This window comes from Cheilinus undulatus, linkage group 5, assembly GCF_018320785.1.
Source record: "Cheilinus undulatus linkage group 5, ASM1832078v1, whole genome shotgun sequence".
Lineage (NCBI taxonomy): Eukaryota > Metazoa > Chordata > Actinopteri > Labriformes > Labridae > Cheilinus > Cheilinus undulatus.
The window spans coordinates 18,291,957-18,305,494 of NC_054869.1; the positions used below are offsets into that span (position 1 = coordinate 18,291,957).

At 39.3% G+C, this 13,538-nt stretch overlaps 1 protein-coding gene across 1 annotated transcript in view; it reads left to right on the forward strand.

The window, feature by feature from the left end:
• The window catches only part of LOC121509559 (multiple C2 and transmembrane domain-containing protein 1-like), a 213,650-nt gene that overhangs the window by 122,420 nt on the left and 77,692 nt on the right, over positions 1-13,538 (forward strand). Inside the window, exons 8-9 of the mRNA XM_041787013.1 lie at positions 1,810-1,996; positions 11,755-11,848. Of these exons, the coding sequence (XP_041642947.1) occupies positions 1,810-1,996; positions 11,755-11,848 (281 nt within the window). The remainder of the gene's footprint in view (positions 1-1,809; positions 1,997-11,754; positions 11,849-13,538) is intronic.

Below are 13,538 nucleotides of genomic sequence, written 5' to 3' on the forward strand. Positions count from 1 at the left end.
TGTGGGGTCTCTAACAGATAAAAAAATCTCTTAAGAGTTAGAAAATCCTTATGTGTGTATCCTGCTTTAGACAGATCTTGATCAAGCCATATACCCAAGTTCTTGATTTGTGGAACACAATTAATTTTTACAATAATTGATGCATACAAGGTGGCATCACGATTGTCAGTGCTCTGCCTTGAGAAAATCATATATTTGGTCTTAATTTGAACTTAAGTGACATCCCATTTTTAATCCATAGGGTTTAATATGACGTTGGTCCACCCTTTGCAGCTATAACAGCTTCAACTCTTCTGGGAAAGCTTTCCACAAGGTTTAGGAGTGTGTTTATGGGAATTTTTGACCATTCCTTCAGAAACGCATTTGTGAGGTCAAACACTGATGTTGGAAGAGAAAGCCTGGCTCTTAGTCTCCGCTCAAATTCATCCCAAAGGTTTTCTATCTGGTTGAGGTCAGGACTCTGTGCAGGCCAGTCAAGTTCATCCACACCAAACTCTGTCATCCATGTCTTTATGGACTTTGCTTTGTGCACTGGTGCACAGTCAAGTTGGAACAGGAAGGGGCCATTCCCAAACTGTTCCCACAAAGTTGGGAGCATGGAATTGTCCAAAATCTCTTGGTATCCTTTGACTGCAACTAAGGGGCCAAGCCCAGCTCCTGAAAAACAACCCCACACCATAATCCCCCCTCCACCAAACTTTACACTTGGCACAATACAGTCAGACAAGTACTGTTCTCCTGGAAGTAATTGGAACACCTGATTTTCATTTGATTTGGATGGGTGACTGAATACTTTTGGCAATATAGTGTATATGGTCTTAATGGGGATAAGCATTATTTTAAGATCAATTGGAGCTTGTTGAAATACATCAAAATCAGACTGTAACTGAGACAAAGATTGACTGTGTGAGGGGGTTGAGGAATATAATAATGTATCATCTGCATAAAGATAAACTTTACAATACTTTAGTTGTATCTGCAGTGCCATTAATACATAATGTAAATAGAAGCAGACCCAAAATTGATCCCTGAGGGACTCCTTTACTGATCACCTTGAAAGTTGACCTTACACTGTCTCTGCAATTGCTTGAGTTCTATTTGTTAAATCATTTTTAAAGCAAAAACATGCAGTCTCTTCAGCACCAATTTTAGAAAGTCTACATAACAGAAGTGATATACAGGACAGTTGTACAGTATGTGTAGCCTTCCAAAACTGTATGTCTTTTTCAATTAGTACCTATAAATATTTCATTTTTTCATATAATTTCAGGTAAAATTTGTTATATCTTTTTGCATGTATATACAGTTTACTACCTCTTCAGTATCCATGAATAAATCATTCCTGTGCAAGTCTAAACCCTGGATAATACTGCACTCTTTCCTGGAAATGGAGAGTTTTTCATCAGAATGGAGGCACTCGAGGAGGCCTTGTTTTTGAACTTTTTGACCCTGATTCAGTAATTACTATTGGCCTGCCTCAATAATAGCTGGAGATATATTAAAGGAGTGCCAGAAAATCAATTCAGCCAAGAGATGATGCTCTCCAGTGCCTACTGTAAGGTTTTAATTGTGTTAGCTTTGGCTATGTTGTCTGCAGTTACTGCCATCACACACACATGAATTATCATGCTATGTGAGTATTATTATCAGTCTGTTGATACTGATATGTTCTAGTGCAGTCTCTGTAGTAAGGTGATACCTCAGATAAACTTTGCAGTACAGTCTTGTAATAAAAAAATGCAGCTCTTATTGTGCACAAGTCTATTCTTTAATTCTGTTTCATTTTGCATGTTTTCGTGCTCACTTTAGGTGTACCATCGACCTTTCGCTCCTCAGTAAAGAACACACACACAAGTTGGACCTGCCACTAGAGGAAGGTGAAGGTGTGCTGGTGCTGCTGGTAACACTCACTGCTTCGGCTGCTGTTTCCATCTCTGACCTGTCTGTAAATATGCTGGACGACCCCCATGAGAGACACCAGATCACGCAGAGATATGTGAGTTACCTTTAGTAAACCTTGGCCTTGTATGATTTTGGTGCATTTAGGGGGAGATTTTGATGTGTGGATAGTTCCAAAAGAGAGTAGAAGTACTTTTTCACATTGCTAAAACAAACTGCTTCCAAATGAGCATATACCTTGTAGTTTGCAGTCTTATCTGGATCAATGGCTATGTGATGGATGTCAGAATGTCCTGAGACAAACAAAAGTATTGTTTCTTTTACATCATGAGTCAGACTGACGTGTCAAACAACTACTCCCTCTCGCATTTATCATCAAACTTCTGATTGTTCTAAAGTCACACAGTATTCACATTTGACAAAGAATCTCACTTATTCATCAAGAAGAGGGTCTTTTTTCACAAGTTAATGTGCTGAGACTTGAAATAAAAAAATCCAACAAGACGCATTGATGGTTTGAAGTTGGAAGAGAGCAGGGGAGTGGGTGAAAATAATGATAAAAGGAAAAGGAAGGGTTTAGAGGTCAGGAGGAAGAGATCACTGCTGAGATGAGCTTTTTGAAGAAATGTTTGGAAAAGATGGAGGCTCAGGTTGCATGTTTGTTTCTGTTTCTGTGATTCACACCACTGGTATTGTGCTGTATTTGCATCAGCATCCTGCAGTGAGCAGCGTGTGTTGAGCATTTATGATTAATGCATGTGGGCTCATTTATTTGTGTGTAAAATGTCTATGCTCGTCAGGCAGTTGTCATTGATTTGAGCTTAGTATTGAAGAAAGAGAGAGAGGGCGAGAGAGAGAGAGCCCTAAGGCCCCATCTGCTCCAGAGGCCCTTCACTCTACACAATAGTTTCTGCCTATGTCTTTGTCTTAGCCTAGTTAACCCTTCACACCCTGTCCTCAATCCCTGCCACAAAAGAGACCCAACTCTCACACACACGCTGCTTAAACACTTTGAACACATCCCAGCCATTGGTAGCCTTGATATGGAGTATTTCTCTGCATTTCAGCAGAACAGTATGTGCATTTATCACTCAATACTGCAGCCATACTTGCTTTTAGTCATCACACATTTCAATAACAAACATAAGATATTTGTCCACTCAATGTTTTAAGCTTAATTTAGGCATGAGTGCTGTATTTGATCATAATTTGCAGCTATTACGTTTAATTATCTTGGAGATTTGTAGGAGAACATTTCCCATGAGTACCATTGTGTTCTTTTATATGCGGGCTAACTGTGTATGTGTGCATTTGTGCTCTCGTACTGTACACTAAAATGCTGTCTGTGTTTGTGAGATTAGAGGATGTGTTTTGATTTCAGTTAACACAACGTCCCCCAGCTGGTGAGTGTTTGCAACTTTCGCTGTGCATAAGCACCAACGGCGAGGCTCCACAGGCCGAACATGGGTGCCACGACCTACATAACCGTGGCGCTGCCTTATTGGCTAGCCATGGGAGGTCGATTACTCTCCACCGCGCTGTAGCAACCACCAATGATCAGAGGGGGGAGCTCTAGGACTGAGACTCTCGCACACGCTGTGCCTCTGCCCACAGCCACAAAATGAAGATGGGGCGTGTGAGTGTATGTGTGCGTGTTTGTGTGTAATAGGGGCGAGAGGTAAAGGATGAGGGTTGCACCGGGAAGGGAAGGCGTGTAAAATGAAAAGAAAAAGCTATTTCACCTCTCTCACAACTTGTGCAGACCCCGTTTTTCTGCTCGGCTGAAGGCGAGACATTTTCCTTCCCTTCGCCCACCTCTTTCTGCTGCCTCCTTCTCTCTCACGCACTCCCCGTCTCCGTCCCACTCGCCCGGCAGCTTCAGCTCTTTGTCTGTCACCGCTGTGGCCCTGCCGTTAGATGAAGGGATGGAGAGATAGAAGGTTGGGGGGTGGGGGGTACAGATGGAGGGGCACAGTGAGGTCGGTTGGAAGACTTGAATGGTCTCTACCTATTAACATATTCCTTTTCCCCAGACTGGCCGTCTTTCAGTCGGAGAATTTAATAAAGATGTACCTTATCAAAGAGCTCTGATAAGACCAAGTACCACCACTAATACATAACAGTGCTGCTCAAAGCCCACTAATCTGCCCTGTGTGTGTCTATCTGTGTGTGTGGAGGTGTGTAGGTGTATGTTATTATGCTTTGGCACATTTTAACTGACTGTTTTTATCGGCTTGAAATCAGCTGTCCTGCACAAAACATCCACCACTGCTAATCACAAACATACACGGCAAAAACATTTCATTCCTGCACCAGCTGTCTAATAAAAAAGATGGGGGTTGGTAGAGAAATACATGTACTATGCTGTCATTATCACAGCTTTAAAGAGCAGACACCTTCAGAATGAGGAAGAGAAGACAAGTGAAAATCTACTGCTTGCACTGGCCTTCAGGAGCACAGCACAAAAACCCAGAGTTTAAAACTCTTAAGAAGGGTTTTCAAGTGGATGGAACATAAAAACATTTGCAGCAAAGTTAACTTAGAAATTTCCTCTACACTTTACAGTTAGACATACACACTTCAAGTGTTGTCAAGAGACCACTTTTTTTGTAATATGATCAATTTTGTAAAATCAAACAACATCAATACAAAATGTAGACACCCAGGATTGAGTCAGTTTTGGATTTTATTCACCCAGAGCTTAAAAAAATTCCAGCACACTGTCAGAATTGCACAAAAACATTCAAATGTCATTGTTTTGATACCGTTTAGACAGCATCACCTTCTCTGTTCTTTTTTTTTTGTAAGAGGCATTAACAAACGTTACCTCTTGCAAAAATGTTGGTATTTGTTGAGGTTTTAGTTTCAAATGCTGCAGTCTCTTTTACACACAGCTGTTTTTGGTTAAAGCATGACTGAAAATTTGTACATCTTATGAAGCCTAGGGTTAGTTCATGCAAGACAAGGTAGTCATACACCCAGCCAAGATCAGCTGATGGCCAGATGATCCTAATTATCGCCTCCCAGCTCCCACAGCCAATCACAGCTCTTTCTCTCAACGAAGTGGTGTATTTAAATATGGCGCATTTCTCACTAATCCCTACTTGCATTAATGCTGATGCACCACACTGTTGCTGACAAATCTTAACCTCCTCCACCCCAGCCTCCTCCTTTTTAGCATAGAGCTTGTTGCACTCTCATTCAGATTCATGCTACTATAGATTATTTGCCTTTGAACAAATTTTATAGTATTCTTTATGCATTGTCATACATGTATCTATCCATACGGAGGTTTCTAGCCATCACTCCCTGGAAAGTCAAAGCATGCTGCTTGACTAATCCAGAGAGCATCTTTTGAGCAGAGCTTTCTCTACCAAGTAGAACTGTCTATCCATTTTACAATAAAATGGTTACATGTTTGACCAAAGTGTTCTTGACTGAATTAAAGCTTTTGTTATTTTCAATACTGTTGATTGGTTAAAAAACAATGTTTCTTTTTTAAAACACATACCAGTAGAGCAGAGCAATTTATCAAGTTTCAATTTCATTACAATTTCAGCTTTCCATGATCATCAAAACAAGATTATCAAGATTTTGATTGCCCATTTGCTGTGTCCTGCTCAGTTAAAAAGTGAGCTGATATGGGGTGCTGTAAGTGCAGTGGCTAAGGTGCGCCATGTAAGCGGGGAGCTGGGTTCAAGTCTGACCTGTGGCTACTTTCCAGCCAGTCTCTCCCCTACTCTCTCATTCTTGTTTTTGACTCTATCCGCAGTCCTCCACTATCAACAAAAGCAGCCATCAGTTCACAAAACAGCAAAATTACCACAGTAATACAAAATCCTTTGCTGGGAAAATTTAGAATAACTTTCATTATATGTTACATTGTTGTGTCTGCCCCTCAATGTGCCAAATGTATTGACTTTGCTAAAATTGAGCAACCCTATGGTATCCAAAAAAGTATCAGTTTATGAGCATTTTTTGGTACCATTGGCCTTGTACATCCATGGCGTGGGTGGCCCAGATTCAACTCTGACCTATGGCTCCTCATCCACTCTCTCATCCCTGTTTCCAACTATATCCACTGTCCTCTTCTTTAAAGTATCAGGAATTTTGAAAGCTGTAATTCACATTTTATGCCATATTCAGTCACAGTGATGTCATCACACAGTGTTTGGCAGGTGTTCTCTCCTCTTCTCAATCTGCAGCCTTTGACTAAATTTGATAATAGGCACCAGTGCTTAGCTCTGATGTTAGTGCACACCTCATTAATGTCACTCTCATTCTAGCCATGCTACATTGTGTCTGCATTGTTTGTGTGTCTGCCAGGTTTGTGAGAGCCTTCCTACACACGTGTGTACTCATTTACATGTGTGTGAATGAGTACACCAAATTTTCTGCTGTGAACTACTTTGAATGCAGCTGATGGCAGAGCTCTATGCAACACGGTGCAATACACTTAGTGACAACTGCTTTAGATGTACTATTGCTCAGTGTAACCTTTCCTTCATCCCTAATTACTGTTTCCCAGAAGTAGAGAGGGACGGAGAGAGGAAGAGAAAGAGAGAGAGAGAGGAAGAGATTTATGCATTATGATGGCAAAGGAGCACACACACTAATGGCTCTTAATGGGCCTTAGGTGGCTTCAGGATGGGTGGATGAGAGAAGGAGGACATGGTGACCTCTGCTGAAGTGGTGGCACTTCACTACCCACCCTCATGTAGCCACACACACCTGCAGTACCTCTTTCACCCACTCTGGTACACTGCTCAAAGGTGAAGAGGAAGGACACAAGCCAGACCGGAAGTGAGAGAAGGGGCAAAGGGAGCAAACTTTGCCTGAGATGATAAATTGGAGAAGATATTGCAGTAAGAGGGAAGTTGTTAGCATTTTTTTTTTTTTTTGCGCTTCAGTGCTTCATATTAGTTTGATTAAACTCCTCTAAATCTGCGTGGTTGCTGGGCAGAGGCTTTGTGTGTCTCTGGGTGTGAACGTTACAGGATGAAGTGCTGATGAAAGGTGACATGATGCAAAGATGACAGCGAGTCATAAGCCTATGCAGAGGCTGATTCATTTGTGCGTTTGTGTGTGGCAGAGACGGGAAGAAGATGTCACGGTGACAACGTGTCAATCAAACACAGGACAAGGGGTTTGTTTTATGAAAGACAACTGTGTCCTTCTATTTTCTCTCCTCTGTTCATCCCTCCTTTTCATCTCTTTATCCCCGTCATTCCACCTGCGTGCTGATGGGGGTGTGGGGAGTCATAAATGAGAGGGTGGGGGTCGCTCTTGGCCTCCATTCATCTCTCTGTCTATGTACCTGTCTGTGTAGAAGTCCGCCTGCTCCATCTTATGCTGTCTGTCTTTCTGATGAGGATTTGAATCCTTGTGGAGGATGGGTGTTGTCTTCTTCAGTTGTGGATTGAGGCTGAACCCTAAACGTCCCCTCAGGGAGACTACTGGGTGGGAGGAAGGGATGAAGTGTGGATGATGGGTTGGGGGTGAAGAGTATCTCTGCATGCTAACTAAATTCATCTCCTTTTCTTTATATAGCCTTTGGACATTTTTTTAATCAATATAAATACTAAATTAATATTTTAGTTATATTTCAGTGGGCAGTGTACAGTGTTTCCGTTTTGCTCAGTATACAGTGTCCAGTCACCCATATTTGAGCACATACCCTTATACCCATTTTCCATGTAATTCAACCCAAAAATGTCATAAATGGTCCCTGGTTAAAATCATAAATCACACCAAAGCATCTCCACTTTAGTTAAGCCTTCAGTGAAAAGTTTAGGACCTGAATGGAACTCTATGTGAGCCAAAAGCAAATCAAACCAGTCCTATGGCAATGTTTTTCTGTATTTTTGTTTTTTAATGTCTGGGATGGTAGGTATCAGATGGACAGTTAACTTCAAATTTTTCTCCGCAAAATCTCCAACAAGTGACACATTTGTATTGTCAAAGGAAAGCAGGATGACATTTATTAAGGACAGCATCAACTCAGAAATAAAAAGTACTGCTTTGTCAAGTGAAATAAGTAAAAAATCATCACAAACCCATAGTTCCCCACAGAAGCTTTAAAATTGAGGCAGTTAATCCAAGTAGCACTTCTTACTACAAAGGACGGTTAAAGGTATTAAAATGCAATGTGTAAGATATCTTTAAAATTGAAATATGCAGATTTTATTGCAACAAGTGCTAAAATGATTGCCCCCCCTTCCAAGTAAAGTTTAACCTGTTACTGTTTAAAAAAACAAAAGGTATTCATACCTAACTTATACATACGTATAAAATGAAGGCCAATGTTAGTTCATGCTCCTCCACCCTAGCCTCCTCCTTTTAAGCGTAAGGCTGTTGCACACTGGTATTGAGATTCATGCCAATCTGGATTAAGATTTAAGATTAAGACTTTTGAACTAATTATATTGTATTCAATATGCATTGTCATAAATGAGTCTTCTCCAATGTTTAATGTCCAAACAAAAGCACTTTTACAAGACGTTTGCAAGAGAAAATACAGTCAAGGTGGGAATAATTTGGCCTAAATTAGGGCAATCAAATAATTAAGATTTTGAAATTCCATTATTTTGCATTTGAAACCATTTTTGTTTAATTTTGGATTATTGTACAGCATTAAACAAAGAGAACTTTACTTCCTGTTTAGATATGGACTAGGGCTGAATGATTTTGAGAAAAATATTAATTTGCAATGATTTTGACCTAATTGGCAAATTTGATATGAATTCTTGTGTTGTCCTCATTTAACATCACTGTGACCATATGGAGACGCTGCAGTGGCTTAACCAAAGTGTGCTCAAAGGGACACCAAAGCATGCGATTAATCTTGATTTAAATCATAAATGCAGCAATAACAGACCCTAATTGATTGTAATTAATGCATTAATGCTGACAACCCTAGTTTAGATATATAACTAAGAATGAAATGATAGCGAAGTACAAATACGAGTGATAAGGTATGGACTAAAGTTATGAAAGAGCTGATCAAATTAATAGTATATAAGTCTGATTAGACATTAGGTGCCTGTGTTTTGTGCATTTTTTAGCACCAAAGTATTTACCCTGGATTCCCAGTATGATTATCAGCATCGTGGGCCGTTCCACTGTTTAAAACTAACAAATTTTCCAGTCAGGCTTTTAGTTTGTTTTCTCTTCCTCTGTTTCCTCTCTCCTCCTCTCATGCCCTCACCCCTCTTCTTGGCTTCCCCCCAATAATCACAACAAGCAGCTGTATCTTCAGAGAAATCGTGCCCTAAAAATTGCGAGTTGTCCCCTCTCTCCTCCTCTCTTTTTCTCTCTTCTCTCTTTCCCCCTCTCTCTTTCTCGGCACACTCTCCCCTCTCATCTCCTTTAGAGAGCTTTTGGACAATGATATCGCTGGAAACAGGCAGAGTCTGACAGAGTTGGTAATAATGAATTAAGTCTGTAGCCTGGCCTTGACTCTGAAATTTAAATTATAATTACTCCTGTGGGGATGGAAGGGGTTATTGCCAGAGAGAGAGAAATAAATTGAAGTGAAGTGCATTTTCACTCTGCTTTTAAGACACGCCGACATGCTACTCAATTTGGCCTCAGTGTAGCTTTTCCATGCATGTGTTTATACCTGAGTACTTGGGTGTGAACAAAAGCATGAATTTATGATTGTGTTGATGTGTGCGTCTCTTCATCCCCCTGCTGTTGATCTCGACAGGTCTCCCTTTATTCTGCAGATTTACAGACTCATTTTTACACAGTCATCATTCTCTCTCCTGGTTTTATAAACACTGTACATGCTTTTTATCTCGCTCATTACAGTCAATCAATATAAATGTGTCTTTATAGTGTGTGAGCGCACAAAAACAGGCTGTTATCTATCTTTTTTGTTTGATTTTGTGTATTCTGGGTGGTGTTCAGAGAGGTCAGTGTTTGCCTCATAACTGTAATATCACTGCCAGCTACACTTCACTGGATATGTCTACTCAACACTACAGTTATATTTTTTGCACTACACTCTGTTTTCTCTTTTCTCTTATCATTTTTCAACAGGTTTCCTGCAGATCCTTGAAAAGTCTTGAATAGATTTAAATTGCACATTTGAATTGAAGGCCATAAAAAGTCAGATTTTTGCCAATGAGAGGTCTTAAATTTTAGAAGACACATTGACCATGACATGTCCTTATCCAATCTTTGCTTTTTGCCTTGTACAATTTTAATCATCTTCTTCCACAAATTGTTGCATAAATATTTTCTATAATTCTGGGAAGTCAGTGCTGGTTGTTGTAAATTTCCTGGGGGAAGACCCCAGACCCCTTTCTGATTTTATCTGACTCACTGTAATTAAATTAACTGTGTACTGTTGTGAAACACTAGTCCAGTTGTCTAACATCTGCCTACTTGGTGCAGTCAGCCCTTATTTTGACAGGTATTCCCTGACAAAAGCTTTTTAATAAACTGTTCAGAATCAGCTCAGCACACCTGCAAAAATGTGTTCTTGATAGAATAGAGGCATTGAATGTGACAGAAATCACCACATTTGGGCATTTATGACAAAAAATGTAACTTTTTCCCTATAAAAAGTAGATTAAATCTGAGAATTCAGCTCTGGTCCAGTGTACTGAGGAATCTCATGCCCTCTATTTTTTACCATTTCTATGCAGAAAGTAGTATTCATTTTCACAGTTCAGGTCTTAAAAAGGTCTTTAAAGACCTGTATTTAATTTTTAAAAGTGTGTAGGAACCCTTTTCAAAGCAAATGAGTAGACACACAGTGTCTGTGTATGTTTGGCCCTGAATGAACACTTTGATACCTTTAAGATGCAAATGATGCTGTAATTTCTTCCTCTTTCTTCTTCAAGTTTTGTTATATTTACACACACACAGATTTTAAAAGTTGTAAGAAACATTTCAGTTCATACTGGATGTATATTCTTCTTCTGCTGATACAAGTGCTACTTTTCACACACCCTCTTGACACATCTCTTTTATTGCAAAATCGCATTGTGAGGATGTAATTCATGTTTTGACTTTAAGAAGTAAATACCAGCTAGCATTTTCAATTAAATGATCCACTCGACAATGTGCACCAGGCAGCAGACTAACACTTAACAACTGACAGTTCAAGCAATAATACGTGAAAATAACACAGCATTCAAACTTTTTTTGATTAAAAAAGACACGTCTGAATCTGGTTATAACATTTTTTTGTGAAAAAGTTTTCACAGAATTACAGCTGTAAAATATTTTTCAGGGAAAAGGGAATGGAGATGCAACAAAAGCCATTCCTCTAGTTGGAATTTTAAACAGTTCATAGTTTATCAGATCTCAAGTAAGCCTTCTCATTGGTGATTTTGATGCAATATATCTGTTACACAAGGAGCAAGGTCTAGACTTTCTTTTCATGTAAAGTGTCATAAGATGGCTTTATTTGATGATGCTATGTTAATGAAAATATATGGATAAATTAAGACAGAATTCTGTAATAGCATTATTATATTATCCAAGAGATGATGCCTTTTTTCTACTTTGCATGTGTTCAGTCATTAAATGCTGCAACTTTTCAAAACATGCCTTCATGGCTCATTATTTCTCCCAAAATCACCAGAGTTCAATTTTCAACTAAAAAGTACAAAGTTTTAAAAAGGCAGGCACAGCTATTAAGTGAAATTAAATTTGTCCGTTTGTCCTCCGTTAAACTTGACTACAAATGCCAGCTCTACATTTTCAAATGAGCACTGTTAAAGGACATATCGTACCCTTTCTCTCTTAATGAAATGTCAGGCTATTGACCTGACTTTCTCTTTAATGCTAATCTGCCGTCCTCTCTGACCTGTCCCCCCTCTGTTCTCTGTGATGTTTCAGAGCGTGTGGAGATCTTTCCACAACCTGAAAGATGTTGGTGTGGTGCAGGTGAAGGTCATCAGGGCGGAGGGACTGATGGCTGCTGATGTCACAGGTAAGACGGTGACCTCAAGTCTAAAAAACACGAATTTCACCTTTGGCGTTCTCACAAACATGCTTAATTTTTTTCACTTTTGTATTCATGTTAATGCAACATATAGGTGTCTTTTCTGTCATGCCTTGACTTCAAGAGTGAGAAAAATATCGATTACAAGGGTTTTTTTTGCTTTTAGAACTTTTCTCTCATTTTTGCATGTAGATTTTTGAACTTTTCTGTGACACGTTTTCCACTGCCAAGGGTGTAACTTCTGTTTAAGGGACAGGAACTCTCAGAGCGAGATAGAGTCTACTTTGTACAGGACGCTAAATTTGTCTCTGCATTTTTAGCCAAGATGCAGGGTGCTCATTTGAATAATAGAGAAAAAGTACATATTTGAACCAACAAATCTCTCTCCCTCCTCCTTTTCCTCCTCCTCCTCCTTCCATGCTTTCTCTGCTTGCTCTCTCTGAAAACTCCATTCTCCATTAATTCTTACTTTTAATTAGGTCTACAGTGGACAGGCCTAGTTTTTCACTCTGTATTATCTAGTTGAGAGAGGAGGAAATGTGTGCGTCTCTGTCTCTGTGTGTGAGAGAGTGAGTGTCTAGAGTTTTCTCCATTTGAAACAGTCCCATTAGCAAATACAGAGTGGAGCCGGTTGATTTGGGTTATTGCGTGGAGCGACCTGAGCAGCCAGAGAGCAGGGCTAATGGCTCTCTGGCTCTTGTATTTCACTCTGAGCAGAAATTTGCTCTGTGACCTCGTTGTAGAGCTCATCATTCAGTCTGAGCTTCATGGAGCTTTAAAAAAAAAAAGAAGAGAAAAAACCCTAAAAGAACAAAACAGTGGAAATGTGACGTCTGTTGGCTGTTTGTTTCTTGCCTTACACTTTTCTTTACTTGGTCATAGAGAACAGGTTTGCTTTGAGAACGCATGATTTAAGCATTTCTCAAGGGTTTCATCAAGTGTTAATGCTTTACATTGGAAAAAAAAGAGAAAACCAAAAAGAAGATCAACAACCTTAGCTTTTATTTTTTATTCATTTAATGTTTTTCTAAGAATCAGACTCAGAATTGGGTTTATTGGTAAGCATGTTAACACACAGAAAGAATTTGTTTTTATGTTTTGGTGTAAAAACTCACTGAAGTTTAAAGAACAGGATATCAAGACCAGAAAATGTACAACAACTGCAATGGATGAGCTGTCCAGTTGTGCAGGTATGTTCATCATGATGAACTAAAACCCCCTGAGACCTAAGCTTTTGTTTAGAATACATTTTTCATTTCTCCAACTTATTTGGGATCAATAGGACCTCATAAAGTTTGGAAATTTGGACCTTGTCTTTGAACAGGATACAGTTTGTACCAAAAAAAATGTCCACAAATCTCCCAAAGGTCCTGTTTGTGCAGAAAATCCAGCACTGGAGTCATTTTGGTGATGGACTACATGACCAAGCATAAACATCTTGGAAACTTTCCTTTCCAAAATCCTCACAAATCCCCTAAAATTTCAGATAACTCAAAATTCCTGTGAAAATTCTGAAACATGTTTTTAAAGTATTGCATGTTCCTCGAATATTTCTTTGAAACTTTGTTACAAAGCCTAAACATTAAGAAGAAGAAAATCCTTAAAAATTCCACATAGATTTCTGAATATTTTCACACAGATTTACCAAAATCTTAATGCCAAATTTCACCTAAAATTT